At 51.6% G+C, this 22,726-nt stretch overlaps 1 protein-coding gene across 1 annotated transcript in view; it reads left to right on the plus strand.

Moving 5' to 3' along the window:
• STAB1 (stabilin 1) overlaps positions 1 to 22,726 on the plus strand; it is a 75,262-nt gene that overhangs the window by 49,928 nt on the left and 2,608 nt on the right. Inside the window, exons 41-76 of the mRNA XM_075053251.1 lie at positions 324 to 431; positions 949 to 1,080; positions 1,273 to 1,401; positions 2,272 to 2,328; positions 3,150 to 3,245; positions 4,356 to 4,551; positions 5,016 to 5,111; positions 6,208 to 6,253; positions 6,956 to 7,035; positions 7,970 to 8,095; positions 8,854 to 8,927; positions 9,278 to 9,352; positions 9,927 to 10,046; positions 11,072 to 11,119; positions 11,239 to 11,322; positions 12,232 to 12,378; positions 12,545 to 12,682; positions 13,285 to 13,344; positions 13,450 to 13,626; positions 14,184 to 14,270; positions 14,766 to 14,912; positions 15,082 to 15,147; positions 15,729 to 15,954; positions 16,631 to 16,780; positions 17,578 to 17,682; positions 18,138 to 18,245; positions 18,427 to 18,620; positions 19,333 to 19,477; positions 19,973 to 20,106; positions 20,439 to 20,604; positions 20,848 to 20,954; positions 21,184 to 21,303; positions 21,699 to 21,851; positions 21,973 to 22,092; positions 22,313 to 22,459; positions 22,566 to 22,697. Coding sequence (XP_074909352.1) covers positions 324 to 431; positions 949 to 1,080; positions 1,273 to 1,401; positions 2,272 to 2,328; positions 3,150 to 3,245; positions 4,356 to 4,551; positions 5,016 to 5,111; positions 6,208 to 6,253; positions 6,956 to 7,035; positions 7,970 to 8,095; positions 8,854 to 8,927; positions 9,278 to 9,352; positions 9,927 to 10,046; positions 11,072 to 11,119; positions 11,239 to 11,322; positions 12,232 to 12,378; positions 12,545 to 12,682; positions 13,285 to 13,344; positions 13,450 to 13,626; positions 14,184 to 14,270; positions 14,766 to 14,912; positions 15,082 to 15,147; positions 15,729 to 15,954; positions 16,631 to 16,780; positions 17,578 to 17,682; positions 18,138 to 18,245; positions 18,427 to 18,620; positions 19,333 to 19,477; positions 19,973 to 20,106; positions 20,439 to 20,604; positions 20,848 to 20,954; positions 21,184 to 21,303; positions 21,699 to 21,851; positions 21,973 to 22,092; positions 22,313 to 22,459; positions 22,566 to 22,697 — 4,296 coding nt within the window. The remainder of the gene's footprint in view (positions 1 to 323; positions 432 to 948; positions 1,081 to 1,272; positions 1,402 to 2,271; positions 2,329 to 3,149; positions 3,246 to 4,355; positions 4,552 to 5,015; positions 5,112 to 6,207; positions 6,254 to 6,955; positions 7,036 to 7,969; positions 8,096 to 8,853; positions 8,928 to 9,277; positions 9,353 to 9,926; positions 10,047 to 11,071; positions 11,120 to 11,238; positions 11,323 to 12,231; positions 12,379 to 12,544; positions 12,683 to 13,284; positions 13,345 to 13,449; positions 13,627 to 14,183; positions 14,271 to 14,765; positions 14,913 to 15,081; positions 15,148 to 15,728; positions 15,955 to 16,630; positions 16,781 to 17,577; positions 17,683 to 18,137; positions 18,246 to 18,426; positions 18,621 to 19,332; positions 19,478 to 19,972; positions 20,107 to 20,438; positions 20,605 to 20,847; positions 20,955 to 21,183; positions 21,304 to 21,698; positions 21,852 to 21,972; positions 22,093 to 22,312; positions 22,460 to 22,565; positions 22,698 to 22,726) is intronic.

Here is a 22,726-nt window from a genome sequence, read left to right on the forward strand (position 1 = left end):
GCCAGAGAGTTATATACTTAGTTAGATCTCTATATCATTGGCATGTTATTACAGTGGAGGACAACCTGTCTACCGCAGGTGCTGTCATGCTTGTACAGGGCAGAGAAACCTAGAGGACAAGGAAGACTTGTTCATAACTGAGAAGCTGCATTTATGTCAGCCCAGGAGGAGGAGCAAGCAATTAGATGTGTGTGACTGAGTAGAAGTTGTATATCCCATTTGCAAGCATTTCTTCTAGCACTCTTGTAATTGATTTCATGTGTGGTCTGGTTTTTAGTAAGTACAACTGTAATAGCTAATGTTACTGCTTGGACATTTTTTAGCAATACCAGCTCATTGGAAAAATCGAGTCCTCTGAAAAATACACAGTTTTTGTTCCTGGAAATAATTCCATTGAGGAGTACTGCCATGCTGCCAATGTGACACAGTTGGTAAGCTCACTGCTTCCTTTCAGCTTGAGTATGTATTGTGGTAAGTGCAGGGGCATGTACGCTGTCAGATCATAAACTTGAGTTCAGTGAATTTGAGCATGGAGAGGAGAAGCATATCTGATGCTAAAAGCAGGGAGAAATGCGGCAGAGAGAAATGAGATGTTTTCCTGGGGTGTTGCAATGGAATTCGAAAACAGTATTTGGACTCCAGATGCAAATTTCTCAGTAGATTTGTGTGTGGATAGATGGCATGACATGTTGCCCTTCCTGGCTGGCTGTGGCATATTTGTGGCAATTTTTGACCTCTTGAAAGGTTCCAAAAGCATTTATGGCTTCATCCAGTAGCAGGGTCATCCCAAGTGTGGTCAGTCATCTGTGATAGGGAGTTAGTAGGCTCTGTGGGCTTAATTAGCCATTACAGATGCTTAGGAACTCTTCTTATGCCATACCTCTGACTGAATTGTAGTCTAGGAAGTCAAGAGAGTCCTAACATTTGGTGGTTTTGTGTATTATTTAGGACAACGAGACAGTGCAGTACCACATTGTACTAGGAGAGAAGCTCTTGCCCACAGACTTGAGAAGTGGAATTCATAAGAACAGCATGTTAGGGCTCTCCTACTGGCTCATGTTTTATCAAAACAGCACCCAGGTAAGGAAGGAAGACTGTTCTGCCATTTGAAGATCTGGCTTGACCTATCACTTTCTAAGGCTGGTGGCTGGATACATGCATTTCTGTTTTGCACACCCTCACAAGTTTACTGTGACTGTCTGACAACTGTTGCACAATCCATGCAAGTGGAGTCGAAGGTTATCGTATCAGCCATTTTCTTCTCCTTTGCAGAAGTTTGTCAATAATATTCCTTTGGATGGAAAATTTCTCGAGACAAAGAATGGCATGCTGATCGGGGTTTCACAGGTCCTCCAGATACAGAAGAATCGTTGCACTGCCAATACCACCACCATACAAAAGGTAATGGTGATTACCGAGGAGCTGACCACCATTTCACAGGGTTTCTCCACCTGCTGAACCAAACTGATGAATAGAAGACAACCTACCTTGTCTCTTCCACATGGATGAGACAGTAGCTTGTGGTCTGACCCCAGATGAGTGTCATGTTAAATGGGACATCCTGGAGACTTGGCACCTCCTAGCCTCAGACTCTGTGCTTCTAATGCAGCAGATCTGCAGCTCTTGTGCAGATCACGTTCAGTTCACTTGCTGGGGCTCCCTCCCAGTGCCAGCCGTGGGGCAGGCAGGTGCGGGGACTCACAGATACTCAGCTGTGGAAGGAGAATCCAGCCCAATTCTTGCATGGCATGACCACAAGGCCCCTAGGAAATGCTGTGGTCTGCCTGGGAGTCATGGCCAAAGTCCAGGCCACGTGTATCTTGTGGCTCTTGGCCATCTGAAGATTGCAGGGTCAGGCTGAGGTATGCCTGCTTTGTTACAGATCAGAAAAAAAGTATCTGCAGCCTTGCATGAAGGAACTTCAGGCCTACAGAAAGCCCTATCCCAGCTTAGAATCTCAGGAAAGGTGTAGCATGTGATCTTTTCTGGTTTGTTTTGTGGTACAGCCTCTGGAGTGCAGAAGTAAGACCTTGTGTACACCACTGGAGTACAGGAATAAGACCTTGTGTGAAGCCTTTGATAGCAGCCAGGACCTGAGGATCATGCATCATGATTTTTCATCTTTTGGTGTTTTGAGCCACAGAGATAAATACATCTTTGTCTTTGTCCCAGCCAGCAGCCTGTACAGCACCATTTGTAATCAAGATTAGTGTCTTGGTGTGACGTTGGTAGAGGGCACACATGTGACTTGTCCTGTTCTCTGTGCCCTAGTCAAGATGCGGCAAGTGTGAGAAGGGGATCAAGTGTCCTCCTGGATCAGTTCTTGTGGTGAGTCTTTCATTCATGTGACATCTCACAGACTGTTTGTCGATACTGCTTTGATGTCCTTTTACTGCTCTACAGATGTCATCTCAATACCTGAAAAAATGTGCCCTTGAGTCCTCTGTGGCTCATTCATTAGCAAGGTTTGTAAGAGGAAGCAGAAACCAAGGGAGGCTTACACAGGAAAAACACAAACATAAACCATGAGGCTCCTTACAGAGCTGGCACCAGGCTTTGCCTGAATTTCAGGAGAACTTTAGAGCATGCAGTGTGAGGAGTTTCCCCCCTTAGCAGGGAAGAAGTGATGTCTTTTTTTCATCTTTTACTCTTTTGACATTATCATCAAGGAAAGCCTGTTTAGGGGTGCCAATAGCAATTTCCCAGCCTGGACCATTGATTTGTTCACACAGATGGGCTGGTTGGGCCTGCAGCTTGTTTGTGAGTGAGTGACGAACGTTTCCGGAGAGGAAAATGGCTAAACATTTCATCTGCGTGCTGGCTATGAATTGCCTAGCAGCCACATCTGGCTTCTAAGGCTTCATTACTTTATGCCAAAAATTTTCCAGTTGCTTTTTCCCAGTATTCATACTGACGTGTATGCCATGGATTTGGCAGGTAACAAAATAGACTCTTTGTGGTGACCTCACGTCTAGAGATGCCTTATTGTTCTCAGCTCTGGATAGTCCAAATTTTTAGGGCTGTTCCTGTAGGATAAAAAGTATTATTCCTCTGTTAGGCAAGAACGCTGCCATATGCGCCAAAATGTACAATGTTTGTCTAAATATTGTAATATCTTCTATCTGTATCTGTGTTAATCATATCTGCAGGAATTGCCAGGAAGCAAGAATCTCGCTCGCTGTGAATTACGCTCTGCAGATACGGGAATACTTGGCTGCCATTTCACCTGTGCAAAAGTTTCTCTAGTAAGAAAAATATTTGCCTTGCATTCATTCTGACAAAAGCAAGATGGGTATTAGAAATACAGCCATGGAAATACAGCCTGTGCTGAGGTCCTGGCTGCGTTTGTGTCATTGTGTAGCTGAGACTGGGCTTCTCTGGCAGTCGGTCTCCATCCTGGAGATGGAGGGCACTGGAGAAAAAACTAACCTGCGGAAATGTCTGCACAGTGATGGATTGTGGTCTGCTGTTTTGGTATTGTTGCTGTGGGTTTTGTCCTGCAGAGGAAGAGAAGGAGTTGAACATTTGTAGTCTGGTTTCCTAAGGAAATGAGGCATGAATGACGGTATTTTGCTTGTGCATGTGCCTTCCCAAATAACTGATGACTAATAGGAGCTGAACCAAAGGGAGGAGCAGAAGGTCTCGCAGTTATTATGGCCCCTACGAGTTTTGTGAAAATGTGTGGTTGGGAAAAACATTTGAAGAGGAAATGGTAAAAGAAAGACTTGTGTGAATTTGAGCTCTTATAGGTATTGAAGCATCTCCCTGGAAAGTTTAGTGGGAATGGGAGATTGAGGAGAAGGGAGAGAGTGAGTTGGACATACATGCTCGCATGCAGAGCTTCAGTCAGCAATTGTACCTCACTGGGCACTTCTGCATCCCTTCGTTAGACGATGTTTCTCTTCATCTGTACCGTCCAACTTGGTCCCATTGTGGTCTCCTCCCTCCATGGGTAGATGCAGAAAGAAGTGAAAGCATTTAAATCAGGCTTCTGAACCAAATCACCTTGTGGCAGAGCCTCTCTCTGACCAACAGAGTATCTTACTGGTGGGACACACTAGGGACACAGGCAGGAGATAGGCTGGGTGGGCGCAGGACTGAACATTTGCATTGCTCGCCAAATGGCCAGTGTTGCTCAAAGGCAGTGCGGACCTTTACATGAAGTTCTGGGCAACAGAGCACCCCATTTTAAGGGGTTCGTTCTGTCCTACCTGCGCACTTCTGGCTCTTTCATGCCTTGTCAGAAATTATGGCTATCGCATAGTTAAAGGAACAGAGTAGCTTCCACAATAAAGCTGTACCTTGTCTGTGCTGCACAAGATGGCTTACCCTGACTTGTTCTTGTTGTTCTCCAGAGGTCCGTCTGCTGCCCCGGCTACTACGGACACATGTGCGATATGTGCCCAGGAAAGCCAGGACAGTGGTGCTCTGGGAACGGGGAATGCCAGGACGGCATCGAGGGCAGTGGAGAGTGCCGATGCCTGGAGGGTTTCCACGGCACCGCCTGTGAAATGTGTGAAGTGGGCCGATATGGAGCTGACTGCAAATCAGGTGACACCAATGGCTATTGCAGATTGTTGCTACCATCCTGCTTGCAAGGGGAGAAAGTGGCCACGTCTCAGCTCTCGGGATGGGTCGTGGGAGGGAAGTAATGTCCCAAAACCTCTGAGGCAGGGAAAGAGCTGGCAGGCCGCTGAGAGAAGGACAGCGGGAGTGAGCACTTGTGGTCAGCCAGAGTGGCCCCATTTTTCATCCTCAAACCAGGGCATGACGGACTGTGCTATGCTGCTGATCTTGCCGCTACCCAAACTACAGAAAGTAGAGGTGGGTGGTCTATTCCTGGGCTTTTTGGCCCAGTAGTGAGGGAACAAGAGCTGATAATCCTGTGGCATTTTCTTTATGGCAGTTTGATGCGTTGGATTAGGAACAGAGCAGCCAGTGAAATGGCAGCAAGAGACTCTGCTTGTGAGACCTGGCTGGTTTGACAGTGATGAGTGTTTGTGTTTCCCCTGCAGAATGTGCCTGCGACAACGGCATATGTAACGACGGACTGCAAGGGGACGGGAGCTGCGAGTGTTTCCCAGGGTGGAAGGGCCCTACCTGCCAAGAAAGTGCGTGAGTGTGAAGGGGCCTATGGTGTAATATTGCCTTTTTGGCAGAGAAATCCACGTGATCCTCTTCAGTTGCCAGAGCAATTCTGTGTTAGCTGAGCAAGGTGACCACAGTCGCATGTACTTTGCATCCCCCCGAAAGTTTATCAGACTGTGCTAGCTCATTCCTGCACGTAAGCTGCATATGCGGTGTGACTTCCCCAACAGCACATGAGTTCTCAAGTTATTTGAGTGAAATTCATATAGAGAAAAGCATAACCCCTGCTTCCATCTCTGCTGAGATTTGAGGCACCTCAGGAACAGCCCCTTGTCCTGGGAGAGAGAGATGGAAGCTGCCAGCCAGATTGGGTTGACCATGACTCCTGTCACTTGCCTAAGAAGGTGGCAGGGCTTGTTTTGAAGCCTCTGAGGGGCCCCAATATGTCTGCTGAGTTGCTTTTTCTGCTTACAGATGCATTGATTTAGGTGAGCTCAGGCCATGGTCTGCAGTTCTCAATAAATCTGTCGTTGTATGTCAAAGTAATATGTTGGAGATGTTTGTTCCTGGGATTTGGGATTATGATTGCCATTGGGGTGGAGAGGAACCTGAGCTTCTAAATACTTTGGGTTATTAAAGGTTTGCACACAAAGATTGGTTTTGTAGTGAAGTCAAATGTTTTGGGGGCATTTAGAAATGGAAAATGAGTGGAGCTGTCCTATCTAGTGTAAATGTAAAGCATGAAAAATTTCATCTTTTTGCTTCGAAAGAGACAAAGCCAAATGGCCCTGTATGTCTGAATTAACAAGGTTTTAGTCCTTGTTTAATTCCTAGCAGTGTGGAGGCCATGCAGATGGGATCAAATTGAACCATTAGCTCAGACAGAGAACATCGAATTCACTCCATTGCAAAGTGCCAAAACATAAATCCCATGACGTTTTCCTGCTGCCACGTAGGACAGGAGAGTTATCATAACTTCTGGTGTGTCCCATCATCAGTCAGGGCACCACAAGTGTGGCAGTGAGGCTGTTTGCAGGGTCCTTTACTCTAGATGGCAGAAATGGCCCCAGCAAGTGCTAAATTGAAAATGTCAAGTCATGTTTGTGTTTTCTCTTGCAGGAATTGAGATTGACTTATGCAATAACACTTGCCATCAAATGGCCAAGTAAGTAGAGACAAGGGGCTGGGTCATTCTGAGAAAGCCGCGTGAGTTTGTATGTGTTTTACATAGAGGTGATTCTGTGTTTAGGGCTTCGCAGAGGGCTGGGAGAATGTGCCTACTCATTAAAGATGCATAAATGTCAGTTCCATTCTGGGAACTCTCTTTGGTGCTAAGCTGCATCCAGTTTCCCCAAGGATTTTGTCTGTCTGAGCATAAATTCTTTCCAAGTTCCTTCTGCTTGTGTGGATGGGAGAAAGCAGATACTCCAAGGTACTCCAAGTCTGGCCTTATTCATGGAGCAAATCAACCACCCATTTACAAGCCCTTTCTGCCTCGCCTGCCCCCACCAAGGAATTAAATAGGCTGATGGGCTGCGATGACTCCCTCTTGCCGCCTTCTCCATCCATGACCTAGTCTCCTATTCTGCGGTACCATGACCCAGCCATCTGCATTGTACTATGCAGAAGCACATGGGCATGGTGAAGGTGCACTGTGCAAGGTGTGAAGCCTGTGCCTGGATGCCAGCTCCCTGGCCAGCGTGACTTGAATATTGTGCTGTAAAGAAATACACAGCAACTTCAGGCATGTTCCTCCTGCGGTCATTGTGGTCTCTAACTTGCATATGCCAGACTTGGATAGTGTTTCCCAGGGGCCGAGTAAATCAGGAGGTGTCGTCAGTGATTCTTTACCCCTTTCTTGTTTCAGCTGCCTCAATAGTTCTGCAGATTCCCCACCTACGTGCTTCTGCTCTGCTGGATACACAGGGAATGGGACCCATTGCACAGGTATGTCCAGCAAGTGTGGGCAAGATTCAAGGCTTGCAAACACCTGTTGAAGCTATGCAAAGACAAGGGTTTTGTTTGTGAAATAAATGGCTTGATGTTGCCAGGGGAAAGATCATTCAAATCCTTTTTGTCTCAGCCATCCGCCATAAATTCTGCCATGCTCTGGTAGAGATGTTTTCCAGTCCAGAGCTTTATACAGGATGCTCTTGATATTTATAGAGCCTGCAAGAGAGGGATAAAAAGGCAGGCAAGTGTAGCAGGGCAGTTCTTATTATTTGTGGACAGAGATGCACATGAATGGGTTGTATACAACAACAACAACAAATTGATACAACAATTTCGGCCATGAATCCCTGGAATATGGGTGCTTCATTTCCCTAGAATTTTGTGCTCCTCCTATTTGCTGGCCATGCCAAAATCAGGTAGAAGCAGTGCAGCAGTTGTGGCAAAATGAGGTAGGATTTTGGGATACTGCTGTAGAGCTACATACAAACACAGTCTATGTGAAAAGCGAACAGACAAGAAAAAGAACTCAGAGTGATAAAATTGTAACAGTCATAATACTGGTAGACGTCACAGTTTCTTTTCAGTATTGCCCTTGTTTGAAAATGGGGGGGGGGGGGGCAAAAAAATAATTTGCGTCATGCAGGAAAATATTTTTTTCTTGTCTAATCATTAGTCCTCAGTGAGCAAATCTTGTGATGGAAAGACTTCTTAGTCCAATTTGCAGTTACTTAAGCTCAGCATGACTTTTGGACTGGCCTCTCAGATGTGGGTGAGGCCCCATGCCTTTAAAGGACCTACAGTTTCGTCAAGAAACAAAGGGATTTTAATAAGATGTTGTGATTTTTGTTAAGATAGGTGATCATTCTAGCGCAGTTCATCTTTCCTAGATGCTCTGAGCTGATTCTGCTTCTCTTGTTTGGGGTCACAGAAATAGATCCGTGCACTATCGATCATGGTGGCTGCTCCATACACGCTGTGTGTACTAAAGTGTCCCCAGGAGAGAGAACCTGTGTTTGTAAGGAAGGCTATGCTGGAGATGGGACGCTCTGCATGGGTGAGTGCTCAGTGCGTGTTTTGGTGATAGTGGTGAGGCATCATCCATGCAAAGGGGAATTTCAGACTAAAAGCATTAAAATTTCAAGTTAAAGTGTTGAATAACTGAATTGTCCTTTCACTTTGTCCATGCAGTGATTATTTCAAAGCAAGTAGTTGCTGGTTGATCTTGATTCAACTGTCGTTATGGTTTTTGTTGAGATGTATGTATGTACATACGTACCTGTAGGTATGTGCCCAGCATTCTCCCAGGTCATGTTTAGTGAAGTGGTCATCACTGTCCCAGCACAGTGCCACCCAAAACTGGGCAGAAAGCCCACACTGCCTTTGGCACCTGTCTCGCTGGATGGCCTCAGACCAGTGTTTTGGTCTCAAACCAAAAGAGCCCTGAGAGGTTTCTTGCCCTGATGCCTGTCACGGAGAGGTCCAGAGACAGAGGGTGAGGGCAGTCTCCCACAGTGGTGCTCTGAAATGAAGATGGAGCTGTGGGAGAGTCCAATCCTCTCATATCCTTTAAAGCATGCCCAGGCAGGCGTGGGATTTTCTGTGGGCAGATTTATTACAACTGAGACCCACATGTGGCAGTAGAACTTGCAGTTGTACCCTTTTCCTTTGCTATCACAAGTCACTTTTCCACCAAAATGTTTCCCAAGCTGGGAAGGTCCTCTCTGTTGCTTTCCCAGTACCTCTTTGGGTCGCTAATTCCCAGCTGCCTGGAGCAGCCCTCAGCAATAATGTGGCCTTATTGTTTTGCTGCAGAAATTGATCTCTGTCTCGAAAGCAACGGGGGCTGCCACAGCAACGCAGAGTGCATTAAAACAGGCCCAAGGAAGGTGAGTACGTAAGATGGATGTCAGGGCAATGTTATTATGGAGGTCGTCACAGCTGTGTAATTTTCTTAGAGACAATAATTTCCATTGCAATGCGCTGCCTCATGTTTATTACTTTCCACATAGAAAAGTTGCCTGGGAAGGGCATGAAAAGATTGCTGTTTCCTTGAAAGCAGATGCCTTCTGTTGGCTAGAGGCTGGACGCAGTCTCAGGTTATGTTTGTTGTCAACACAAGCATGGTTATTCATGAATAGCAATGAGTGCTATACCACAGACTTTCCACCCAGCTCAGCCATTGTGTATTTTCTTTATTGGGTCCAGGTTTCAGACAGAGCATCTGTTCTCCCTCCAGGTTGCCTGCAACTGTCTCCCCGGTTACAGTGGGAATGGCGTGAGCCAGTGCAACCCCATCAACTTGTGTGAACAGGTTCGTCTGCATTTTGCTGTTACCAAAGGTTAAGGCCACAGCCTTGAAGCGTTCCTTTCTCCCAACAGTTAACAGCAAGAACAGGGTTAGCCTGCTTGTTTAGAGCTGGCTATGTTGCCTTTTCACATACCGAAGGGATTTCCTGGTGTGTTTGGTTTCCATTGCCTCTCACAGTGACCTGCGAGTATGTGGGCCGGCTGGCACTCCCTCTTGTGGGAGAAACAGTGTAGAAACAGTGACATAGCGTTGGAGGCATCTGGGTTTCTTTCTCTACATCCATTTTGTGTGGGACATGCTCAAAAGCTTAAGAGTAATCTGTGGTCACGGCATCGCTGCCATGTCAAAATGTCTCTCTGCATCATGGCTTTTGTCATCACTCTGGGTTCCAAAGTAAGGTGCAAAAGTCTTGTTTCATGGGAGGATTTGGTGCTGAAAAGCCCTTGAGGATTTGGGTGAGGTTTATTCTAAGGCACTAGGCAGATGGGCTGGATGTAGTTAACAGCTCCTGCATGCAAGTGGCCATTCAAGCTGTTGGTGACGCCCCTCCATGCAAGCCGTTTGCTTTTCTTGCTAGAACAACGGAGGCTGTAGTCCATTTGGGCTCTGCAAGTACACGGGCCCTGGCACTCGAAACTGCTCCTGCTCTTGGAACAGTATCGGAGATGGCTTCACCTGCCATGGCAAAGTGTATCAGGTGAGAAGCATGCGCAGCATCTTTCTTTTGTGTTCAGGCCCCTGCCCTGCAGCAAACAGCTCCCTCCCCTCCAAGCGTAAGCTGCAGGTGAGCAGATCTGTAGTGTCATATTGACACTTGTGCGGTGTAGGAGTGGAGACAGGTGCTTTGTGGCAAACTATCCATAAATTGTAGGTGTATTTGGTGTGCCAGCTGTGGGAGACAATCACAGTAAAGTGACTGCTCCAAAGGGAGTCATGATGTGAACACTGCTGCTCCGTCAGCAACATTGGCCATATCTCCAGGGTGCTGTTTTCTTAATGTTATAAGCAAAAGGGAGTAATTTATTTTTTTTTCCCCAAGGGAACCCACTTCTCCTAATCTGTGGGATCAGGGCAGCTGTACCCTGTGGCCATGCCAGGACTTGGGATCCAGTCTGGAGGCAGCAATCTATCTCTGGCTCTGTTGCCAATACAGCAGCTGTCCTTGGGCAAACTGGTGACCTTTTCTGGTAGTGGCAAATAAAAGCTGTCATCCCCACAGCAGAGCCAGGAGGAAAGAGATGGACTCAGTTCTGTGCTTCTGCTCTTACTGGAAGTTAGTGTGGTAAGGAGAGGGAGTTTGCCCTGCCAAGGCTATGTCTGCCACTCTGGACAGCATCCCAGAACTGGTAGTGGCAGCACAGGAAAGTTAAAATGGAGAGATTGTGAAGCACTTGAGGTGTCCCATGAGCACAGGGGCAGTTAAACCTATGAGACAGCTGCTACAGAAGCAGCCAGCTTTCATCTCTCTGTCTGCTTCATCCTGCAGCATCCTTGATGTAAACGGTCCAGGCAGAAGTCACTGCCTGCTTTGTAACCTCCACACCTTCCATGCCCACAGTGCTGGGAAGGGAGGGAGGGAAAGATCACTATGGTGTGTCAGGAGAACCAGTGTCTCATTGGGGTGGGAGAATGACCTGGAGTGGAAGCACAGGTCACCGTGCTGACTGGTAAGGAACAAGTGGAAGGGACTTTGCTAACACCGGCTGTTTCTCTTTGTTCAAGGAGCTCGGAAGGATCGAAGACGCATCTGTGTTCTTTAAGATGATACTGGTTGGTAACAAACAGCTTGTCTCTGTGTAGTAAATCCCACTTAGGGTTTTCTGCAAAGGGTCTTGCTAACTGGAACTATGTTTTCTGTTTCCCTTCCCACAAATGCTCTTCTACCACAGGCAGAAAACATCAAGGAGCTCAACGGGGCAGGGCCTTTCACTGTCTTCGTCCCACGGGCAGATTTCGTAGGCAACACCACAATGGTAAGTGTCCTCCTATCCCAAGCACTGTCAGGTGTTTGGCAAGCTCCAGTTGTGGCAACGTCCCCTCTGGGGCTGTTCTGTCCAGTAAATTGAAGCAAAGGGGCTGCACTGCAAAGGGTTAAAGGCATCCCCCGTTCTTCATCAGTGTAAGAGCAGAGGTTTGGAGGCAGACTCACTGCAGAGACAGACGGGGCAGGGGTGGACATGGCTCCTGTTGTAAGAAGACCCTTACTGGAGACTCTGTCTCACGGTCCTCAGAGGCACTGTGCCAAATCAGTGATGCGTGGTGACTTTCGTTGCCCGTGGCTGTTAGGGGCTGGTAACAGCAAGGCTTCAAGGCATCTGTGACAAAGACTTCTTATTCCTTCTCTGTGCCCCAGGCCCTGCCATTCCACTTCCATTAGCCCCTTCCTTCTAGTCCCAACAGTGGGATGTCTGGGGCACGTGGAGACCTGAGGGAGGAGAGATCCTTATTTATGACTCTGTGAACCAGGTTCTTAACCAACAGCTTTTTGGTGTCAGCATAATGGACTATCTTAATACCATCACTGACAAGTCCTGTTGGGCAGCTTCACATAGCTAGTCCCAACGGTTTTCTCATGGGCCCCCCATACACCCAATAAAGGAACAATGCCCAACGACTGCATATCCCAGGTGTCACTTCCTCAAGGCCTGTGTGGTCATTTGTCCTCCATCAAGGGACCTGAATGCTGGTTTTGCCAAACTGGTTGAAATTTCCCAAAGCTCTCAAATGGTTTTGTGCTTTACCGCGTTTTGGGGGGACTGGCTTTCCTGCAGGGATGGGTCAGAGGGGGCTTGGGCAATCCAAGTCTCCCTCATTGGGTCTGGGGGCCTCGCCTGCAAGGAGAAGTACCCCAGTGTGACCTCATTCTTGTTTTCCGTCTGTAGTTTGAGGAGTGGAGGAGCAGAGGTCTTCTCCGGGACCTGCTTCGCTACCATATGGTGGGTTGCCAGAAACTGCTGTCCAGTGACCTGGAAGCCCAGGAGTCCCTTACGTCTTTATCTGGTCACAAAATAAAGATCACAGCGAAAGAGGTAGTTCTCTGCCACAGTTCCCTTCCCTGTCCCACTTGGCAGGATGTCACTTTTGCTGTCATTTGAAGGCCACTGTGGCTGTGGCAAGTGACTTGCCTAGGCCCGCAGACGGCTCATAGGGCGGTGGCGTGGACTTGAATACCTCATCACATCCCTTCTCTCTCAGAATAGCATCTATCTCAATGAGGAAGCCAAAGTGGTCGTGAGTGACATCATCGGCGTGAATGGCGTCATTCATTTTATCGACAAGATCCTCATTCCAAGTGACCTGGTGGACCGTAACGTTTCCTTAAAGATCTCACGGGTAAGGCTGAAGCAGTGACTGTGCCCTGATAAGCCCTCAGCCCCAGGCCACGCGGGGTGCTCTTCCTCCCTGTTCCTAGCTGTGTAGGGCTTGTCTGAGGGCACAGATTTGGCTTGTGAAGGTGACCACATTTGTGGCATAGCCATATTTGGGACAGAGGGAGCCTTATCCATCACTAGGGAACAAGAGTACTGGATGTAGGTAGGGGGATCACATCCCATGCCAACCATCACACTCCTTTCCCAGTGCAGAGCAGATTGCAGCATGAGATTGCCAATGTCTCTCTGCTACTCCTCAAACAAGCGCTAGGAGCTTATAGATCCTGTGTTTTACAGAAGATAACATTTTCTGTACAGCACAACAGAGTGCTGAAATTCATCCCAGCTCTTGGCCTAGCGGTGTCTACCCAGGATGAATCAGAAAAGTGGCGGCTGCTGAATGCCAGTGCTTGCCAGGCCAAATCCATCAGTGTGATGATGACAGAGAGAAACTTGTGTTTAGCTACTGTAGTTGTTAACTGTCTGATTTCTCCCCTGCATTGCTGCTCCAAGTCCTGGAGGGGGACCTCTTAGTGACAGTTGTTTGCTTTCTTCCCTCTGCAGCAAAATATCACGCAAGTGGCAGAGGCCTTTGGGTACACCATTTATAGCAAGCTGCTGCAGGTGAGCGACCTGACCTCTGCTGCTCTGTGGGGAGGTGGTGTGTACGTGTGCACGTTTACTTTTGGATTGTGGCTTTTTCTTTGTATCCCGTCTTATCTCGGACAGGACGCAGAGCTGCTGCCACTGGTTAGTGACCCCCGGCATAGACCCTTCACCATGCTGTGGCCCACAGATGCTGCGTTTAACGCCCTCTCAGAGAAAAGGCAGAAGTGGCTGTACCGCAGAGAGCATCGGGACGTGCTGGCCTCCTACCTCAAAGCACACATGATCAGGGACACAAAGGTAAAAGTGACAACAAACAGGGTTATACCTCCTGAGGCCACATGTGGTGCCAACTCCTGCCTATGGTTACGACAGAGCAACCTTACCAAATATTTTGCTGCTGCAGAACATACAGCATATTAGTTGTCTTGAGAAGACCCAAAGCTGTTTGAGCACTTGAGGCAACTACCGCTTCATCATGAACCTCTGGTGCAGCATGGCTGAGCTGAAACCTTCTGTCATCAGCTTCTTGGAGAGGCCACATCACCGCCAGAGTGTCATCACAAGGCTCACAAACAGGCTTTTGTCTATAGGGGTGGTGAACAAAGGAAAGAGCCCAGCTGAGCAAAACCAGGGCCTGCTCACACATGCTGGTGTCTCACTAGTGGTTCAGGAATCTGGGACTAACCCAGCATAGTTAACACCATTCCACCCACACCGGCTTCACGTGCTGCCCCATCACATTCCCTCACAGTGTGGCTGCTGACCCCTGTCCTCACCAGGCAGCATCCCGTTAGAAGTATGAACTGCCGGTTTTGCCTGTCTCTCCCTTCACATATTTCTTTTTCCCCTCTTAGATTGTTGCTGGTAATGTGCCCCAAGTTGAATCCATACGGACCATGCACGGCTCCATTGTCTCGTTCAGCTGCAGCAAAACCCACGTGGTGAGTGACGGCAATGCTGGGCTCAACTTTCCACTGAGCAAGTGTCCCTGGGCATAGCCACGGGGCAACTGATGCTCCGTGTTGGTCACAGGCAGAAAGTGAACACAGAGCTGGGGTGCTTGCAGGCTGAGACACCCCATTCCCCTGGCTACAGCTGAGCCTGTAGAGAGGCTCCAGACTCTGTGGACAGCGGGGAGGGAAGTGTGGAGGCATGTGGTACCTGCACATGCACTTCACGATGACTAGGTTGCAAAGGCAACCACATGCTGCTATGACCTTTACAGGGCATGTGTTGCATGGATAGAGGCTATTTCTTAGGAGAGATGGCCATGAAAAGTGGCAATCAGGAAAGGTGGTCAAGGTCATGAGCACGGGGATTTTTGAGAGTTTTTGGGGTGGTTGAGAGGTCGTGGCAGCCAAAAAGAGCAATTTTTGGGTGGTGCAGCCAGGATGTAGGGTGTGCCAGGATCACAAGTTGCTTTCTTTCTCTGGTAGGGGGAGCTGCTGGTGGGGAACGGCGATGCCACCATCATCCAGAGGCACATGGAATTCAATGGGGGCATTGCTTATGGCATCGATAGGCTGTTGGAGCCACCGGATCTGGGATCTCGGTGTGATGAGTTCAGCTTTGTTGAGCTGCAGGTGAGCACTTGCGGTGAGGCCAGTGAGGATCTGTGCCAGCTGTTGAGCCCCATGCCTGGGAAGAGGGATGTCAGGAGGGCTTGCTGCTTTTCCTCGGCAAAGCTCTGAGCAGCCGAGAGAGGAGAAGCACATATTGCATTGTTGTGAGGTTTCTTTCTCCCCTCCACAGGGATCTACAGAGAGCTGCGGACTCTGTGGCTTTGAGCCACCCTGCCCTGCTGGCTCCGTTCAACGGGTAAAGCTCACAGCTTTGTCACCAAGGAGGCCTGTTATGGGGCCGATGACAATACCCACATGCCCCTCATGTTTTAGCAGCAAAATGAAGGCACACCTGCACGTGATGAGTCCCTTGATGCGGTCACACTGTCCATGCCTGGCCCCTAGTCTCGTGGTCCTGTAGGGCAGGAGCTGGGCTGGGCAACATGGGGTCAGGGTCTCCACTGGTCTTTGCTTAGTCAATCCGTATGTGGGTGACAGAGGCTGCAGTGGTCCCTGCGGCAGCACTGGGGGCTTCCCTGGGTGATTTATAGCAAAAGAGCTTGGCCTGGCCGCTGAAGATGGACCAGGGGTCAGGTGGTGAGCAGTCTTGGGGGCCAGTGGTTGTACCTCACTCTCACTGCATCGCCCGTTGTCTCTCTCTGCCGGGCTTCCGGCATGTCCCTGAGGTACATCTGTAGCTCCTCTGCCACCAGCCCCATCACAAGTTAGGAAGCCTCTGTTACTTCTCATAAAACTGAATGAGTGGCAGAAGAAAAGTCAAGGTGAGACGTCAGTGACCAATGTGGCAAACTCTGTGTTTTGCCTGTTTCCTCACAGGGGGAAACCAGGCGCTGCTACTATTACGGAAACCACCTGTTGAGAAACACTTTTCTGTTTCACCGCAACTCTCTGTTGCGGCCATCCTGGCCACCCTCCCCGTGGGACCCCTTCAGAAGACACTTCTCTTCCAGGGGGCCTCTGAAACGAGGCTGCAAGAGGAGCTGCGTTTCCACCCAGTGGGTCCCTCAGTGCTGTGCGAACCACTATGGCCGTGACTGTCAGGGTAAGGAGCTGCGCGACCCTTTCCCACCCTGGCCCTTTCTCTTGTGGGAAGACGGCATTAGTGGTTCAGCGCAGACGTCTGGCGAACATGAACGTGGTTCCCTGGACAAGGGTGGGCAAAACCTTGAGCAGGGAGCTACAGTCTGTAGAGGCTGCAGGGGATGATCCCCTGGGAGTGTGCGTGTATGGTATCGTAACAGGGAATTCTCTTTCCTTGGAGAACCCTTTGTCCCCATGGAGAGCCCTGGGCACAGGGCTGCTGGGGGTGGCTGTCAGACATGTCACTCACCCCTGGATGTTGCCAATGCTCAACTATTCCCTGGCATCTGCCCTCTGCACTTTGTGCATGGGCAGCTTTTGTGTTCTTGGATGAGTCTCCTGCCAGGGTAGTGTGGGGCAGGCCAGCACACCCTCAGCACATTGCAGCAGAGGGTCTTCCCAGGCTGGAAGCTATGCCAAATTTGTCCCTCTTGCCCCTGTTCCTAAGGTTTATTGTCACTGGATGTCCCCAGCACTCACTCCTCAGACTGCCAAGCAGCCTCTGTGGTCCGAGCACCCCATAAGTGGCAGCTCACGTGGCACCTGGTGTGCAGGCTTTGCACGGGGGCAACGGGTGGCTTCCCTCCAGCGCAGGGTCACTTTGTCACTGTAGCCTCACTAAGGTGCCCCATTTGCAGCATGCCCGGGAGGGCTGGAGGCACCGTGCGGTAACCGTGGTACCTGCGACGACAAAATCAGTGGCTCGGGGAGATGCAACTGCAGCCAGGCTTACATTGGGACCAGCTGTGAGCTGTGTGCGCCGGGCAGATACGGGCCAGACTGCCGAGGTAAGGGGGAAGCTGTGGGGTGGCAGCAATGCAGAGGGTTTGTGCAGAGGTGGCTGTGGCACATGGTGCTACTTGGAGAGGAGGGAGGTGCTGGGCAGCCTACGGCACGGGAGTCAGCGCTGCCACGTTCGCACCAGTCCCCACAATACTCGGGTTAGACTTCTGGGGCTGGGGACATCCCTCCCTGGGCTCTTGGCCGGGCAGCCGTTAATCCACCTATAGTTTGAGAAGGCTGGGTGGCACGTGCCAGGAGCTGTGCCGAGGCTGCGGGGTCAAAGACCCCTTCTCGTTTGTCAAGCATAGCTGAGAGCCCCAGTCTAGCAGAAAGTATTAAGGTGTATTTTTGAGCTGGGGTACAAATCCGTAAGCAAGTTGTGATGAACCCTGTACAGAAGGAGCATCTCTTGGGACACGATCAGCAGGGACCTGTGCCCCTGTGAGGCAAAGGGAAGGAAAAGGGAGTCCCCCATCCTCCCATCCCAAGCTGGGCCTTACAGGGTCTCCAGGAATGTTTTGATGGCTGTATGTTTGCAGGGACTCAGAGGATCTCTAGAAATGCCCAGGGGAGGGGAATGATGGGGGTTTGTGGGTGCAGAGAGGCTTCCCCTCCCCTGTGAAGGGTGCGTGTTGCAGAGCTGGCGGGCCAGGGCTGGCAGCGACAGGCAGGGATGGGTGCGTACTGCCGTGCTTGCCTTCGTGCACTGCCCACACAAGCCACGTTTCTGCCACGTGGCTGTCCTGTGGCCTTTCACTGCCAAGGCGGGTGCCGTGACAGTGGTTTTATCCATTCTTCACAGAGTGTAACTGTACTGAGAATGGCGTGTGCAACGGCGGACTGCATGGCGATGGCTTCTGCTTCTGTGCCGAGGGCTGGGCTGGAGACCGCTGTGAAATCAGACTAGGTGAGGGATGCCGAGCCCCACCACCCACTATTCCCTGGGACCCGGTGCCATATGGGCCTCATTCCCAGTAGCTGCATTGTTCAAGCAGCCAGTCACAAATATCTCCAAAAAGGAGCTCTCAGCTGCAGGGCTCATCCTGAGATCTGGCCCTTGCTGTTGAATTTCACAAGGGTTGGGGTGGTGAGGAGGAGGAGGAGGGGGAAAGCACCACTTGATCATGAACAAGTCCTTGAGCTCAGAGGTGCTCCACAAAGAGCTTGAGGGTGAGGTGAAGGCCTGAGGTGTATCTGATGGAGTAATGGTCCTCTGTATCTGGGCAAGGCATCTGCAGAAAAGCACAGTGGGAGAGAGGGGCAAGCGTGGGGCAGGTGGCCTGGGGCAGAGACTGGCCGTGGCAGCCATGCCTGTGTTGCAGCCCTTAGATCATTCCTGACCTGTCTGTGTTCTGGTTTCAGTCATAACCCCCACCTGCTCTCCACCGTGCCACCCCCAGGCCATCTGCCGCTCCAACAACCTCTGTGAATGCAACCTGCACTACGAAGGAGATGGGAGAACGTGCTCAGGTAGTGAGGGAGCCACGAGGGGCTTGGGTGGCAGGCAAAGGGGAAAGCAGACAACATAGCAAGGCAACAGGTGACCATCTCGTGATGGCCACATTGGTGTGACAACTAGCAGGACAGACAGACAGACCACCAGGACACCTAGCGAGGTGTTTTAGTTAACCTAACGCTTTTATCCCTGCAGTGATCGACATGTGCAGCCAAGACAACGGGGGGTGCGCCAGGCATGCACAGTGCACGCAGGTCGGCGTGAACGTCTCCTGTGCCTGTGTTTCTGGGTACGGAGGTGACGGCTACGTCTGCGACCCCATAGACAGGTGTGCGGACGGCAGGAACGGGGACTGCAGCCAGCACGCCAACTGCATCAGCACCGGGCCGGTGAGTACATCCCCTAGGTCTGGGGAGATCTGCATGCCTGGGAGAACAGTGCAGGTGGATGCTGTGGGATGCTTCAGGCTGCTGGAGGACAGCGACGTGACAGTGTCCCCTGTTACTGCAGTTCCCAGGCCCGGCCCTCCTCTCCAGTCCTCTCAGCTATTGCGTTCATCCTGCAGGTCCTTACTGCCAGGCAGGGGCCGTGCCCTTGGTCTGCTGCCATGCCCTCAGTCTGCTGCCTGGCTCTGTGATGGTCCTGCTGATGTTTATACTAAGGCCATTTTCCCCATCCCTCTGTCTAAGGGGCATAAGCTGTGTCAGTTGCGGCATTTCTGGACTGTTTTGGGGGGCTCTGGGATGGTCCTTTGAGGACAATGCCGGCCATTTTTGCAGAGGAACCAGAGCTGCTCACTGCAGGCCAGAAGGTGGGACTGGGAGCATGACGTAGTCCAAGAATCACAAGCCACATACCTCAAAACTCAGCTGTCTTTCAAGCAGCATGTGACAAGGATTCAATGTGACATTTTTTGGTTTGTGTGTGGTTGGATGTGGGGTAGGACAGAGACCATCCAGCCTTTCATAGCTCTGTCATAGTCCTGGCAGGCTGTAGAGGCGTTCTGAAGGCTCATCCCCACCTTCACAGGGATACAAGGATCCCCAGTTGGCATCTGTATGTTTGCACTCACACAAATGCCATCCTTCCTTTGTGCTGCAGAATGAGCGGCGCTGCGAGTGCAAGCAGGGCTATGTTGGTGACGGGATCCAGTGCCTGGAAGAGGCCGTGCCCCCCACGGACCGGTGCCTGGACGACAACGGGCAGTGCCATCGGGAGGCCATTTGCACCGACCTGCACTTTCATGGTGAGTGTGCACAGCCCTGCAGCGCCGGGGATGATGTTCCATGGAGAAGTCACACTCCCTCATCCTTCACCTTCTGGTTGGGGCACCCCTCGGGAGAGCTGGACGGTGGGACAGCCAAGGGACCGGGGACTCATCTCTGTAGCTTTGTCTGGTTTTCACATTCCCCTTTTCCCCTACATGTCATACGGGGAGGACGAGCCGTCCTTGTCTGCTCCTGTGTGACGCATAAGATGGCCTCTGGTGGGTTTACACTGCCAGTAAGCCCTGACTACCTCGTGGAGGGTGAGAAGCTCAGAGGAAGCCATGCTGCATCCCACCTCCTCCTCACTTGAGCATTGTCCACATCCCACCCTCCCATGCAGCACAGAGCACCCTCCGTTGGCGGTGCTGTCTGTGCTCACACAGGGGACCCACGCGACTGCCCCAGGGAGGCTGCTCACTCTCCATACCGCTCTCCATCCTGTACTGATGCTCCCTGGCCTTGGTATCTTGCAGATAAGACTATGGGCGTATTTCATCTGCAGTCACCCCGAAAAAAGTACGACTTCACTTACGAGCAAGCTCAGAAGGCCTGTGCTGCAGAAGGCGCTTCCCTGGCCACTTTACAGCAGCTCTCGGCAGCACAGCAGGTCAGGGCAGGGATGCAGAGCTCCATCGCCTCGTGGGGTGGGGACACGCAGTGCTTCTCCTTGGGGGTGGTCCAGCGGTAGTGAGCCCGTGACACGTGGGTGGGTGACCTCTCATCCCCTCGGCCAGGCCCTGTTTGCTCCATCTACGTCCATGAAACCAGGAGTGCCAGTGGGTCTTGCCAGTCACATTGAGGCGAGAGCTCTGGCAGTGCCCAACTCTTTAGGTGTTGGGGGGATGTTGGATAACGCTGCACGATGGGAGTGTGCATCAGGGTGGAAAACCTGGGCCAAAAATACTATTTTTAATCTAATCATTCATTTTCCTCTGCTAGATGGGATTCCATCTGTGCTTGGTGGGTTGGCTGGAAAATGGCACAGCCGGATACCCCACAGCCTACCCCAACCCCAGCTGTGGGGCTAACCGAGTGGGCATCGTGGACTATGGCTCCCGAAGCAACCTGAGTGAGACCTGGGATGCGTTCTGCTACCGGGAGAAGGGTAAGTAAGTGGTGCGAGCACATTTCCTGGGGTCGGTCCTGTTGGGCACAAGAGGCATGTCGGGGCAGCAGGCAGAGAACTGCCCTCGGACCATGAGGCATGGGCAGGCGGGCACATCCCCCTCTCCCTATGCCTGTGCCAGGGGGGAACGTGATGAGTGGTATCCAGAAGTCAAGGGAGAGGTGGTCAGTGTAGCCAGCATAGGTGAGTCAACTCAAGTCACATCTTGGCATTCCTTCGCAGATCTGACTTGCACCTGCCGTGATGGGTTCGTGGGAGATGGGTACTGGTGCAGCGGCAAACTCCCTGATGTGCTCGCAGACGACGCTCGCTTCTCCACCTTCTATTCTGTAAGCAATGCTTTCCTGGTTCTCTGGTACACCAGCAGCTGGCAGTGAGGCAGAGGGAGGGATCAGCTGTAACAGGGAGAAGTGGTGGTTTGGTCTGCATGTGGGGTAGAGAATACAAACACAGAGGCATTTTCTTTCCAGGGCTGGGGGATGTTTCCTGGGCTGGGGAAGGTAACAGCACTGAGCTGCCGGCAGTGTGCTGATGGGGAAGATCTCCCATCTTTTCCAGATGTTGCTCGATTTTGCCAATGACACAGAAGAAGGACTGGATTTTTTCATCTATTTGTCTGATGACTCCGCTCCCAAAACTCTCTTTGTCCCTCTGAATTCTGGCTTCGCAGACAATGAAGTAAGCAAGCAGGGATGAGCGGCCGCTCGAGGGCGCATGGAACGAACTATCATAGCCCCAGAGGAGAGCAGGAGCCCGCCAAAGCTGGCATGATGGTGATGTGAAATAGTCTGGGGAAGGAGGAGGAATTTAGGTCAGAGGGGACCGCTGGAGGTCTCTAGTCCAGCCCCTCACTCAGAAGAGCCATTTAGCTCAGGTTGCTCTGAGCCTTCTCCAGTTGAGCTTTGACTGTTTCTAAGGACGGCGATCCCCCCTTCTCTGCACAGTAGTTTTGTGCCATGTTGCCTATGAATTGAGCTGTCTTGTGGCCATGGAGAGGGGCTGCACACAGCAGGAGGGAAGGGGTGAGAGCCAGCTCAGCCGCTTCTCACCCCTGCTCCCTGTTGCTTTTTCAGACGCTGACAGGAGAAGAACTGAAGCTCCACGTGTCCTCCAGCAACGTTGTCCTCTTCAGCTTCAACCTCACAACGGGCACCATCATCCCGTCCCAGTCAGGATATGACCTCCATATATCAGACCTCCCAGTGGGCAACAGTACAGAGCACTCAGTAGGTTTAACCTCGGCTGAGGTCAAAAAAACCCCGCAAGTTTTCACCACATCTCTTTTGAGACTGGGAACAACAGGGAGGCTTTCCACTTGGGTGACATCACCTCTGTCCTGTGCCGTAGGATGCCAAGGGGATCAATGACACGATGATTGTGGAGTGGGACATCATAGCTTTCAACGGCATCATTCACGCCATTGCAGAGCCGCTGAGGATCCCACCGCCCGTCGTTCATCTTGGTCAGGTGAGCGTCCGAGGGCACGGATTGGGGAAGAAAGGTGCTGAACCAGCTGGCGCCAGGCCTGGGAGCAGGGACGGGGCGACCGAGTCATCCCAAGGACCGGCCCCGTCCTCCCTGCTCCCCCGGCACGGCTCGTTTTGGCCGGGCTGCCCACGGTCAGCAGGGTGGCCGTGCGGGAGATCCCGTCGCTCTGCCGTAACCGGGCCCCTGTTTTTCGACGCAGGTGAACGGCGCGGCGCCGGCGGCGGCCTCCGTGGCCACAGGGACGCTGTCAGCGCTGTGCTTCGCGCTGGTGCTGGCTGCCGGTGCCGGCGTCGCCTACTACTGCGTGCAGAGGCGGCGGCGGGAGGAGCAGTTCGGGTATTTTCAGGTGAGCGCAGGCGGCGGCGGCCGGGGCAGGTGGCGGGAGCCCGGGGCAGCGCGGGTCCGCCCCGCCCGCTCGGAGCCAACCCCGCCCCGCGCCCCGCCCCTTCCAGGCGGACCTCTGCGCCGAGGAGGAGGAGGAGGAGGCGGGGCCTCGCGCCGCCAGGCCCCGCCCCCAGCGGCCGCTCGTCGCCATCCCCAACCCGCTCTACGGCGGCCACGCCCCCGACTACGAGCCGCTGCAGGTGAGCCCCGCCCCCGGCCCCGCCCCCCG

The sequence above is a fragment of the Buteo buteo genome, chromosome 21 (assembly GCF_964188355.1).
Source record: "Buteo buteo chromosome 21, bButBut1.hap1.1, whole genome shotgun sequence".
NCBI classification, from domain to species: Eukaryota; Metazoa; Chordata; class Aves; order Accipitriformes; family Accipitridae; genus Buteo; species Buteo buteo.